Source organism: Chionomys nivalis, chromosome 8 (assembly GCF_950005125.1).
Source record: "Chionomys nivalis chromosome 8, mChiNiv1.1, whole genome shotgun sequence".
NCBI lineage: Eukaryota > Metazoa > Chordata > Mammalia > Rodentia > Cricetidae > Chionomys > Chionomys nivalis.
In genome coordinates, this window is record NC_080093.1 from 19318765 (window position 1) to 19331371 (window position 12607).

Below are 12607 nucleotides of genomic sequence, written 5' to 3' on the forward strand. Positions count from 1 at the left end.
TTCATCTTACACCTCCTGTTTCCTCTCTGTGTCCTCTGGCATCTTTCCTGTGCCTAGATTCACCTCCTTTGCTTCTCTCTCTGCCTTGAAGTCCCACCTAACTTCTTCCTGTCTAACTATTGGCTGTTCAGCTCTTTATTAAACCAATCAGAAAATGTCTTGACAAAGATACATCTTCACAGTATATGAAAAAACTATTCTGTAACATTTTCCTCTTTTTGCCTAAATAAAAAAGAACAGTTTTAACTCTAACACAGCAAAACTATATACAATAAGAACATTTATCAAGTAAGAAATACATTCACAATGTCCAGGCCATTAGTATTTGGCAAATTTAGAGAAAATAATATCTGTCTTATCTTGGTGAGTCCAAAGTTTTGTACCTATTTACTTTCTATCATGACTAAGGGAAACTGTAATTATAACTTTCTATCTTCAACCCCATCAAAGACCTGAGAAGGATTTAATATTACCTAAGTAAACAGGAAGTGCAGAACAAGCAACTTTTAAAACTATGAGAAATGACAGAAACAGCTTGCTGCCTGGACAATTACCCAAGTTTACCCTGCAATGTTGGGACATCCATCTTTGGCCTACAGGCCTAGAATACCTGACAGACTTTTCTGTGAAGCAGAAATTTTGAAGGACTGTCCCATCTTGTCTTAGAAAAATTCAGCAGTCTTATTTCTGTATGTCCTGTTTGTTCAATTTGTATAGTATACTATCAGAAGTTGAGGCAAGAGCAATTTCTTGTCCAAATGGCTAGCTTTTGCCACAAAGAAAGCAAACTTCATATGGAGATTCTTCAATGCCCATCATCCTTTTTGAAGCAGATTGGTGCTGCCAGGAGCAAACATGTCTCACTGTCATGTTCTTAAAACATATATTCTACACATATTTGAAGTGTTTGATGATCACCTATCTATCTAAAATATATCTCTGTATGTCCTTGAAAACATACCTAATATGGCTATAAGTTTGGTTGTTATAGATGGCTAAATATTAACCTGTATTTCTTTATTATCCTAAATAGTTTTCAAGGACTAGCACTTTACATTTTTAAATGAGCTGCATAGGTACAATACCTTAAACAAGAATATAAACATATATACATAATAACAAAAATAACCTTAAATTTCTATCAGTATATAAAAACCCATACCAATGTAAAATATGTGAGACTACTGGTTGTTCAGAAGTAGACCCAACAGTCCACTCTTTCATCCCATCATTTCTGTATTATATCCCCTTTTCCCTTCAGGAAGAGATTCCTGAATCTAATCTCCTTTGTTTAGCTTTCTCCCTGACCATGACTAGTAACAATTTGTAACCAACCCCCTAAATGATGACAATCATTCATAACCCAATGATCAAAAACTACCCTTCCCAGCTTTGGGGAATGTGGACATTGGATCTTTGTCATCTGGGGCCAATGAAGGCTTGTAAGGGAAAAGAGGATAAAGGGAGGAGGAATATTGTGGCTTGGGGAGTAATTTCTGCCTTATTAGGTCAATTGCCTTTTCCAGGGTGGCTATATCATTCACAGGGCAATCTTCAGAGCTCTCCTCCTTGGAGTCTTCCCTCTTTTCCTGTTATCCCTTTCTTTCCAACGAGGCATCCTCATTTGGGCCTTCCCCGTTGTCTCCCTGTCCTTTTCTTTTAAAGGGGCATTCTTGGATTTGGGGTTTTCTTTGTAGAGATTGCCTGCTTGTGGGTCTCACAGGGAGGAAGGAGAGGGACAAAAGACAACCTTTCTGCATTTCTTTTTCATGAGCCAGGTAGGTGACCCAGTCCAAACATCGGGGCCCAGGGTGTGAATTGAAGCACCTCTTTCCAGAATTCTAAGCCTTCCTTTTGGGGGATTTAAAGTCCTCTTGACATTAGTAAGGCTCTAAGAGAACAGCTTTGGAGATCCCCCTGGGACAATGTTGACTTTTCCATTATAGGAAAAGAGAAGTCGTGCTGCAGCGACATCCGGTGCTCCCAGGGTAATTTTTCCACTGGGGGATTGAAATGCCCTAGCAAACACAAGCCTGTCTTCAGGTTTAAGAGACTTAACGACTGTCCTAGAACTCTTTAACTGGTTGCTGCATTACCAGGTTTTTCATATTGCCCACAATTGATCAGGCTGTCATGGTCTGGAAAGGGGGTAGAAAGACCTTTGGTCAATGCCAGAGAGTTGCCCTGGCCAAGAGGCTTCAGTTGTCTCTGAACCCTCTCTGGACCCTTGCTAAGTCACCAACCAGAAGAAAATGAGAGAAAGGAGAGTGCTGGCACTCTAGGGGGCACTCACAGACTCTAGGGGGCACTCACAGACTCCAGGGGGCACTCACAGACTCTAGGGGGCACTCACAGACTCCAGGGGGCACTCACAGACTCTAGGGGGCGCTCACAGACTCTGCTGGGTCCAGAAGCCACGCTGGGCGCCAGCTGTGGGTCCTTTCCTTCCCCGTGCTCTGTTGGCCACCAGGACATGAGGGCAAAATGGGCAGAAGCGGAAATACGACGAAAATAGCCTTCCGGGAGATGGTTACAGCCTATTCCAGAGTGAAGGGAGGCAGAAAGGCTGGACATGTCCTAATTTGCATTAAACAGCATGCTCCTATCATAGGGCTCTTGTATGTGGCAGCAGGGTCCTATAGCAAGCTCCTAGCACAAGTCTGATTATCATATGGACAGCAGGGGGAAAGCTTCTGCAGAGTTTGTGCAGGGGGAATCGGGGTCATAGGCAGAATTAAGCTTGCTAGCCCGCTGCCCTTGAAGTGAGAACCCGGCTTCTCTGTGTGACTTTATTATAACGAGACTTAGAGGCCTGAAAGTCCAGTTCTCAAGCCACTACCCAGGGTAACTCAGAGAAGACTTCTCAGGGGTGAAGACTGAAAGATTTCTGTAATAACTTTACAAATGATCTGAGGGTAATTTTCTTTATTGCTCTGCATTCTAATTCCCTTGCTCTAATTCTCTTTAGTTCCAATTCTTTTGCTTCTTTTTTTCACATAGCTTAAATATACATTTTACAGGAGGCTGGAGCCAGAAAATAATAATAATAATAATAAAGGCCCTGCTGATCAAAGCCCCTTCTTTGGGTAAGCGATAAGGAGCAGAGGCATTTACTATGGCCATGTATTGGCGGGGACATGGTGCTTGGCACCTTCCCAAGCAGTGGCATTGAAAATGTACCAACCCAAAACTATATTCTCTTATCCTGTTTGTAACCCCAGAACACACAAAAAAGAAGGGAACCTTGTAACTTTGTAAGACCAGACCATCCTTTTCAGCCCTGGCTAATTGTGAAATGAGACATAAGACTAATTTTCTTTTGACTTGGTTAGTTGATTGTTATTTGAGAACCTAAACAATAAACAGTTAGTTAGCTGAATCTTGAGTTTTATATCATAAACTAAGATTAGAAGTTTGTGTAGAGTATTATTAATTGCTAAGGAATTTAGTAGGGAGTGGCTGCTGGCTGTATTACCAGCCAAGTTTAGTTAGAGAAACTGGCATAGTAATTTATGAAGCTTTGTGTTAATAACCTTGGTTAGAAATCTGTGACTTTTTCCTTGTGCATATCTCTAAAGTTTTTGACTTATGATCCTTTTACAGAAACATTCAGTCTAGTTTGAACTTGCTCTGAGGTAAAAATGAACTAATTTTGTGTAGCTTTTCTTAGACTGGAGAGAAATTGTTTTCTTGTATTAGTCTGAGTTAAAGGAACAGAGCAGGCTTTTAAGTGTCTTACAGTCCCCATGGGACAATAGATCCTAGTTTTATTTTCTATATATCAAAGTTATACAGATTAATGAGAAGTCATCTTCCTTATCATCCACAGATATATGTGCCCTTAAGATTGAGATAATCATGAGATTAAGTATATTCATCATATGAGGTGAGATTATACACTACAATGCATGTACTGGGGAGACCCCACAGCTGCTTTTGCATGTGTGAAATTACAGACAGGAGCAACAGTTCCCAGAGTCCGTGGTCCTGCAGGCCTTGCCTGGATGTGATTCTTCTCCATCAGAGAATCTTTCCTCTGCTAGGTTGACGTCTGAACACTAGTTGTCACCTGCTGTATACTCCCACAGCCTCCGACACTACAGATGTCCTTAAGAGTAAAAGAGGGAACCAGAGGACAGACAAGATGGATGGCCTGTTGAGAAGGGCTTGGTTCAGCCAAGTTTTCTGCCTGGCATTGCTGGGGGCCTATGCCAAGGCACGTAGATCACCCCTGGGCCCTGGGGAAGGAAAGGCAACTAATCCTACTCTAGAGCTTTCACACGGGACTGTGACCCACACAAAATCTTGGTTTTGGCCAGCAGGATCCACTTTGGCTTCTGAACCACAGAACCGTAGGACAATGAGTCAGTGTCAGGCTGGTGGAAGTGTGCTCAGCAGCCTCAGGGTAACGATGATAGCTGTGAGTCTGGTGTCTTGCACTGCTTCTATGCATTCATAAATGTCGCCTTTATCACCTCACACAGCCATCCTATGGTGTCGGCCCTGTGCTGTCCCCACTTGGCAGGTGGGGCACTGAAGACTGCAGATTGCAAGTGACCTGCCCTAGGACATGGAGCCTAGGAAGAGTCAGAGGCAGGGTTTGAACATAAGTCTTCAAGATACCAGAGGCCATTCCACAGTGCCAGCCTGTCTTGGTGCCTAGCAGCCAGTCTGCTGAGCTCTGTTGATTGCTGGCTTTTAGCTGCTGCCCTTCCAGCCTAGCTTTGTCCGCTCAGTTTGCCTGGCTCCTGCCCTTGGCAGAGCCTTCCTGACTTCTCCTTCCTCTAAGCTTCCTTCATCTCATTCCTAAACCCTTGCTCCATCTAGTTGTCTGGTCACTCTTCCTCAAATCCCCTGCCTTCAGCCTTTGTACCTAAGGATGCCCATACCTATGGTCCTAGATGCACAGGACGGGGCTAGCATGGTCTCCAGAGTGCCACCTAGTGGCATTACTCCGCCCACTAATACTATGGAATGGGTTCTGGAGAACACAAGTGGTCGTGGGCCTTTGGTAAAGGAAGCAAGACATTTGAGTGTTTTGGGGCCTAAAAACCAAAACAAAACAAAAAACCAAACCAAACCAAACAAACAAACAAGCAAAACGCCTGGCAAGCCAAGTCAGATTTCCACACATAATCTTATGTAAGGTTCGGCATTTGTTGTGTTTAGATTTTACTCACGCTCTAAGCATACTTAACTATGAGGATACTGTGTGTCTCAACAAGGACATTTAGAACATGTTTTGAGATGTTTGAGATTATGGGTGAAAATTTAAATACTGTGATAAACACATTCTCACTCATTTTGCAGGTATAAGACATGAATTAAAACAAACTTACTCTTTTTAAAAAAAAAAAGACAAAAATAGGGATAGGAAGTACTCAGTGGTACAGTGCTTGACTGGCAGGGAGGCCCTAGGTTCAATTCCAAGCATCTCAGAAAAAAAGAAGGAAAGGATAAACAGATAAAATTATGCCAAATTAAGGAATGTATATATAAAGCGTGGTGTCAATTAATTTTTTTTCTTAAGTTCAATCCTTAATGCCGTGAGAATCATTTTTGTGGTTCTGAGGACCAGACCCACAGTTTTACACATGCTAGGCAGGCTCTTTGCTAGAGAGCTACGTCCCAAGCCCTGAGAAATTCTTTACATGTAAATTGAGCCTTCTGTTTTGAATTGTTCTTTGCTTAGGGCTGTAGCCTGGATATAGGATTTAATAATAAAAATAGTAGTCAGAGAGCATTCATACATGCTGGGCACTGTGCCAGGCTCTTGGCAGGCTTCTCGGGTGACACTCGCCACAAACCTTTGAGAGCTGTGCTGTTACCATCGTTTTACAGACAAGAAAAGAGAAGCTGAATAGATTGAAATGAGTGGATCCGGGATAATGATGGCCAAAGTTAATAAAAACACTTTTCATTTCCTTTTCTGCATGAGAATTTGACCTTTGTTTGACTTCCTAGCTTTGTTACCCTGGTAACCCGATAAGAGCCAAATGTCAACTGTGTTTCTAGGCAACATTACCTAGGACGAGAATGACTCCTGATTGGTCGCAGATCTGGATGTGGGAGGAGCTGTACCTAACTGCTAATACCAGTGAGGGATGGGTGTTCTGAGTCTCTGGAGGCAATAACTCTGGCACGTCTTTTGTGGGGACCCCGGAAGCTGCACTTCTGGAGTATAGGGGTATAGGGTCGCTCCCCAGGGTGGCTCCTACCCTTGCCTGCTGTAGTTATTGCATCCTAAGGTCGTGATTGCTGAGTTAAGACATGTTTCTTGCCACTGTGATGCTGACCTGGGCTTAGCAAGATTATCGTGTGGGTGCAAATGCTTTACTAGACAAGAGGTTCTCAACCTTCCTAATGCTGCGACCCTTTAATACAGTTAGTTCCTCACGTTGTGGTGACCCCCAACCATAAGATTATTTTGCTTCTACTTTATAACTGTGATTCTGCTACTGTTCTGAATTATAATGTAAATATCTGATATGCAGGATATCCAATATGCAGCCCCCCAAAGGGGTCAGGACCCATAGGATGGGAACCACCATAAAAGACTTGTTGGCACCAGGCTGGTCGCTGTGATGTCATACAAACGAAAGCAAGGGAAGGAGTAGAGGAAACAAGACAGGGATGTGTTTTGTGATCTGATACCCAACCTTGTATGTAACTGCCGGCTCAGCTCTGTCAGGGAGGCCAAGAAGGCTGACCTTTGGCAAAGCCTGCTTTTCCTGCTTCTGAAGTCAGACTCTTCAGGATCAGGGAAAACATGACTATAAAGTAAAGGAAACTGGATTCTCATGGGTTGTTCGTTTAGGTCTACCTCTGTCATTCTACCCACATGAGCCTGTCCTCTGAAGGTACTTATCTTGATGGCATAGGGGACAGAAAGTGGCCTCCTGGTGCATCACGAGTCCTTGCTTTTCTGCTGGTTACTCCTCTGCTCATTCATTCCTCTCAGAAAGAATTTTATTTTGGAGTTGGTGTTCTAGCTTATTGGTGAGCACTCCCTCAGCTAGCTATGAGCACTCAGCTTAACAGTGAGCACTCAGCTTAACAGTGAGCACTCAGCTTAACAACAGTGAGCAATCAGCTTAACAGTGAGCACCCAGTTTGTTGGTGAGCACCCAGCTTAGCGGTGAGCACTCAGTTTAGCAGTGAGCACTCAGCTTAACAGTGAGCACTCAGTTTAACAGTGAGCACTCAGCTTAGCGGTGAGCACTCAGTTTAGCAGTGAGCACCCAGTTTAGTGGTGAACACTCAGCTTAGCGGTGAACACCCAGTTTAAGTGGTGAACATTCGGCTTAGCAGTGAGCAATCAGCTTAGCAGTGAGCACCCAGTTTAGTGGTAAGCACCCAGTTTATTGGTGAGCACTCAATTTATCAGTGAGCACTCAGCTTAGCGATGAGCACTCAGCTTAGTGGTGAGCACTCAGCTATGATGTGCAAGGCACAGATTGTTCCTTCATCCCTTCCAGTTTGGGTTGGTTCTCAGGCTTTCTTAGTCTCAGTACTCTTGAATAGGACCTGTTTGTTGATTGCTTGTAAACTCTCAACTTGGATGTGCCACTGTTTTTTCTGATGAGACTGGGGTTATGAAATAGTTATTATTTAAGTGATAATATGTTAACATAAATAGTGTCAAGACATTCATTTATAGCTGGGCGGTGGTATTGCACGCCTTTAATCCCAGTACTCAGTAGGCAGAGGCAGGCGGATCTCTGTGAGTTCGAGGCCAGCCTGGTCTACAAGAGCTAGTTCCAGGACAGGCTCCAAAAGCTACAGAAAAACCCTGTCTCGAAAAACAAAAACAAAAACAAACAAACAAACAAAAAACCCAAAAAATTCATTTATTTTTTGAAAAAGTGAAAGAAGGCCTTAAAATATAGCAAGGGATTAGTGGGATAATGTCTCCTTGCTTATCTCCATATCCTCAGGTCCCAGGAAACCACTGAGTTTTAACTGCTTATATCCCCTTACAACAGGATGTGTGTGTGTACAAAATTTATACATATTTGTGCAAACATAAAAATATAATTTTATGTTGCCTCCTTAAAGATAACATATTAATTATCTAAAATGTCATTCGGAAGCTTTAGATTCTTTGTTTGTTTTGAGACGGGGTCTCTCTATGTAGCTGTGACTGTCCTGGAACTTATTACATAGACCAGGCTAACCTGAACTCACAGAGCTCTGCTGGGACTGGAGTTCTGATTTTTTCCTTTGGTATATCAAAATCTTCAATAATATGTATGAGGGTTAAAAAATTAAGTGTTGTGATCCTGGATGCAATCCTCTGTTAAGTCTTCAGAGCCTGGCCATCTTCATGCCTTCATGAGAGGTAGACACTGTCAGGAATTCAACCCCATGCCCAGCACTTCTGTGTTAGCTGTACATTTCCTAGTTTATATACAGTTTGCAACACTGTGTTGTAGGTCTTCAGAGTCTGTGTAGCTGTCATACTGTACTGCATATATGCTTTGTCATGCTGTATTATATGTAGACAGAGACTGCACTATCATTTCCCAGCTGCCAAGACCTAAATAATCACACAGAAACTATATTAACTACAACATTGTCTGGCCAATGGCTCAGGCATATTCCTAACCAGCTCTTATATCTTAAATTAACCCATTTCCAGTAGTCTGTATATCACCACAAGACTGTGACTTACCAGTAAGGTTCTGGCGTCTTCCTCCTTTGGCAGCTACATGGTGTCTCCATGGCTCTGCTTTCTTTCTCCCTGTATTCAGTTTAGTTTCCCCACATACCTATATTCTGTCCTGCCATAGGCCAAAGCAGCTTCATTATTAACCAATGGTAATAAAACATTCATAGCATACAGAAGGGAATCCCAACTCAATTATATGTACTGTAATCATCTGCATCTAACATCATCACCTGCTATATTTTGAGCTATAGTTTTGTTGGTAGAAGTGGCTTTAAGACATTTTTTTTTTAACTGCTACATAATCTTCTGTCATTCGAACAAACCATGATCTGTCTGTTCTCCATTGTTTCGGTACCCATTTTTTTTTTACTGTAATAAGCAATACTGCAGTGTGTATTTTTTAAAATTAAGTCTAGTCTTTCATACACACATGAGTGTGTCTGTCTTTGGAGGCCTATGATCCAAGAAAAGGCTTGGGGTTTGTGCTTATCACTTTCCCTAATGTTCAACACTTACTAGGAAGGAAGGATGGATAGATGGATGGGTGGATGGGTGGGAAGAAGGGAGGGAGCGAGAGAAGGAGGGAGAGAAGGAGGGAGAAGTGGGGAATGGGAGAAGAGTAAACCTTGGATAACCTTCCAAATCCACCCGAGTCTCCTTGCCTGTGTGGAAAAACAAACATCACATTGACTCTGTCTCATTTTCCTTCTAGATGTTGAAATGCTTCAGGCCAGTGTAGGTAACCCAGGCTCTAGAGAAAGCCTCTCTCGGCCCACCAAGGACTCAATGATCCGCAAGTTCCTAGAAGGTAAGTTGTAGTTGTGATCAGGAAAGCGGAAAGGAAACAAACAGAAAGTGTTGCCTGATTCCATATGAAGCTTCAGTCTCAAGGGTTGGCACATACGTGGCATATGACGGCTAACAGCTCTCTGCCTCCCTCCACACCTACCCCGATCTTCCCCATCAGCCTGTTAGAGACAGGCCAGAGGTCCATGACTGAACCCTTTCATTACACTAAACTACTTCCAAGAAGACTTCATTTAAACTACATGCCTGTTTTTATTTGACAAAAAAATAATTAATCATCTATTGTATGCAGAAAGGACTGTTCTGGATATTGGGACTGGGAACCCAGAACAAAATAAGATGTGATTGCATGGAAGCCTTGCTTTCTAGTAAAGAATGGGTACATACACTCTCTTTGCCAAGCAGAGGCAGCATGGCAGTGGTTAAGAGTGTGGGCCCCTTTCCTCCCACTTATCTGGAAGGCCCTGGGCAAGGTGTTTATCTCCTCAGCTGTAGAATGAGATGGGGATGCCGTCAGGACAGCAATGAGACAGTTCTGCCTGGTACACTGAGCAGGCAGGTTGTGGTGAGAATCAAGGAAGTTTCAGTGAAAATACGATTCACCTAAGACCCGGCACAGAAGAAGCAGTTGACAAAGCGTCCTAATCATTGCTGTGATTATTATAGGTGCTTTCAGAGGTGTACGGTGTTACACTGTGAGTGATTGTGTCTCTCTGCCCAGTCATCTATGATTATGGCGGGCCTGCCAGTCAAGTCGCTATAGAAGCAGAGTGCTGAGGGCGTGAGACTCGGAGGTCAAATGGTTTGGGCACTGTAGGCAAATCACCGCCAGGGCACCTGCACAGCCCTGCCAACAGTTTGATCAGCGTTCACCATGCCCATTCATTTGTTGTTATTCATGGCTGCTTGTGCGCTCCTAGTATAGGCTTGGGTGGGGTCAGGGTGTTGTGCGACAGGACATGGCACATTTGTTATCCGCTGACTCCCACTCTAACACCCTCTCTACCTGAGAGAGAGGTTTGGGCGGTCGAGGATCAGCTGTTTGGTTAGGTTCCTCAGCTAGCACCCGGCACCGAGAGGGCCGTGGATGAGATCAGAGATGCTTTTCTGACTGACTTCATTATTCGGCCTCAGGCTTGCCCTGCTGTCTTCAGCAGTGCCCAGGCCTAGCTTAAGGGCTGCATGCACGACACCCATTGCATGATTCTTGCAACCTTGTAAATTAGGTACTGCTGCTTTCATTCAGCGGGAGAAGTAACAAAGGGACAGACAGGGCGAGTTTCCAAGGTCCTAGAGGCAGTAGGCAGGGTGTGGGAACTCCAGTTCAAGCCCTTCCTGGCTTCTGAGCCTGCCTAGGGGTGCCTCCTTCGACCCCTGGTTGCACGTCACCTTATGAAAGGAGTAGCATGTGAGTTAGGAGCCGATGGCAGCCTCCTGCTGTCCAGATGTCATGTGATACTAGATTGAAAGGATCATTTCCCAGCAGTCCTCATCAAACCTTAAGTCTGTGCAAATCCCTGGGATGGGCCAGACTCGGTCCTGCCCTGCAGAGGAGGTAAACACACCCCCCACATGAGTTCTCCTTTAGGAAGAAAAGCATAGTTCAGCGTAAATAAAAATGTGCTGGGTGCCGTGGGAATGCAGGGGAGCAGTGTGTTATTTAAGGAATCAAGAGAATCTACATAGGCAGACTGGTCCTTGTCAGATTAGGGCAAATTACCCTCAAGTTAGGCCGCTCTCTGTAACCCCCTCAAGACTCCGGGACAATGAGATGAGGACATTGTCTCTCGCTTCCTGACACACAGAGGTATTTAGCGCGTGCCGGTGGAGTTGAGCTTGCTGTCCCCCCGCCCTGGCAGTGGTTCCCACATCTCAGTGTGCCCCACATCCACCTGGCGTGCTTTTGAAGGCACAGGCTCACCAGTGTGGGGTTCAGCGGGTCTCAGTGGGACGCAGGAGTCCTCTTCCTTTCCAGCTCCAGGTGACTCTGCTGCTGCTGGGCCATCGGGTCACTGTGAGAGCCTTGGCTGCAAAACAGCACTTTCTGATTTTTCCTTTTTAAATCTTTAACAGCGGGACCCCCTTTCATTCCCTGCTGTGCCCGCCTGTTGCTGTGCTATAGTTGCTTACTATTGTAAAAGTAATACATAAAGATAATAAAAATTCAAATGACACAAAAAGCATGCACACACATACACACATACATATACACACACGCAAGAATGAGACACGACTATGTAGACCTGTCTGGTCTGGCATTCACAATGTAATCCAGGCTAGCCTTAAGTGAATGGCAGTTCTCCTGCCTTTGTCTCCCACCTGCAGGTGTGAGTCACCACATCTGGCCCTAAAAGTTAAAACAATGAGAAAAGTTGCTCTCTCTCACCCTAGAGTCTCCGAGTTTCTCTGGATATATTAATATTGGATACTCGTGTCTTCTTTCATGTTTAGTTTATGTCATACCAACACAACATTAACTTTTCCGTAGGCACATGGACATCCTCTTATGTTAGCCGGTGTTCAGCTCTGTGCTTTCGTGAGCCTCGGTGCAGGGAATGCCTTTGTTGCATGTAACATCTCTGCACACGTTTGAGAGCACACATACCGTGAAGCACCAGAACAGAATCCCTGGATCTCGGAAAGTAGGTCTTACGATGTTGGTAGTGTTGTGTGACTCAATGGTCTGAGCTCACATAGGTTCCAGGAGTTATGAATGGGTCCAGAATACTGTTTTCATACAAAATATTGCACAGATATTCACCTACACCGCAGATAAAACTGGAATCATTCTCAGTCCCTCTACCCAGCCTCTCATTTCTATACGGTGTGATTCTGGAAGCATTTCTTGGCCTTCTGCAGCTCTGAGGAATTGGGGGTGGGGGCTACAGACTGACGCATGTGAGGGACAGAAGGGAGGTGTGGGTGTGAGGGTAAAGACAAGTGGCCCAGGCCCAGCTCTGAAGGCCCGTGCTTCATGCCACTCGTGTGGCCTTCAGCCAGTCAGCAGTAATGTTATAAAAGAGTTCTAGGCAGGATTAACTCTCTGCCCCCAGTGAGATGTGGAGCCTGGCACAGGGTGATGTCTGGCACATATCAGCTGTCTGTTTCAATCATTAGTTAATGACACTT

At 44.3% G+C, this 12607-nt stretch overlaps 1 protein-coding gene across 1 annotated transcript in view; it reads left to right on the plus strand.

Moving 5' to 3' along the window:
* Pik3ap1 (phosphoinositide-3-kinase adaptor protein 1) overlaps positions 1–12607 on the plus strand; it is a 117874-nt gene that overhangs the window by 72332 nt on the left and 32935 nt on the right. Inside the window, exon 9 of the mRNA XM_057777577.1 lies at positions 9384–9479. Within this exon, the coding sequence (XP_057633560.1) occupies positions 9384–9479 (96 nt within the window). The remainder of the gene's footprint in view (positions 1–9383; positions 9480–12607) is intronic.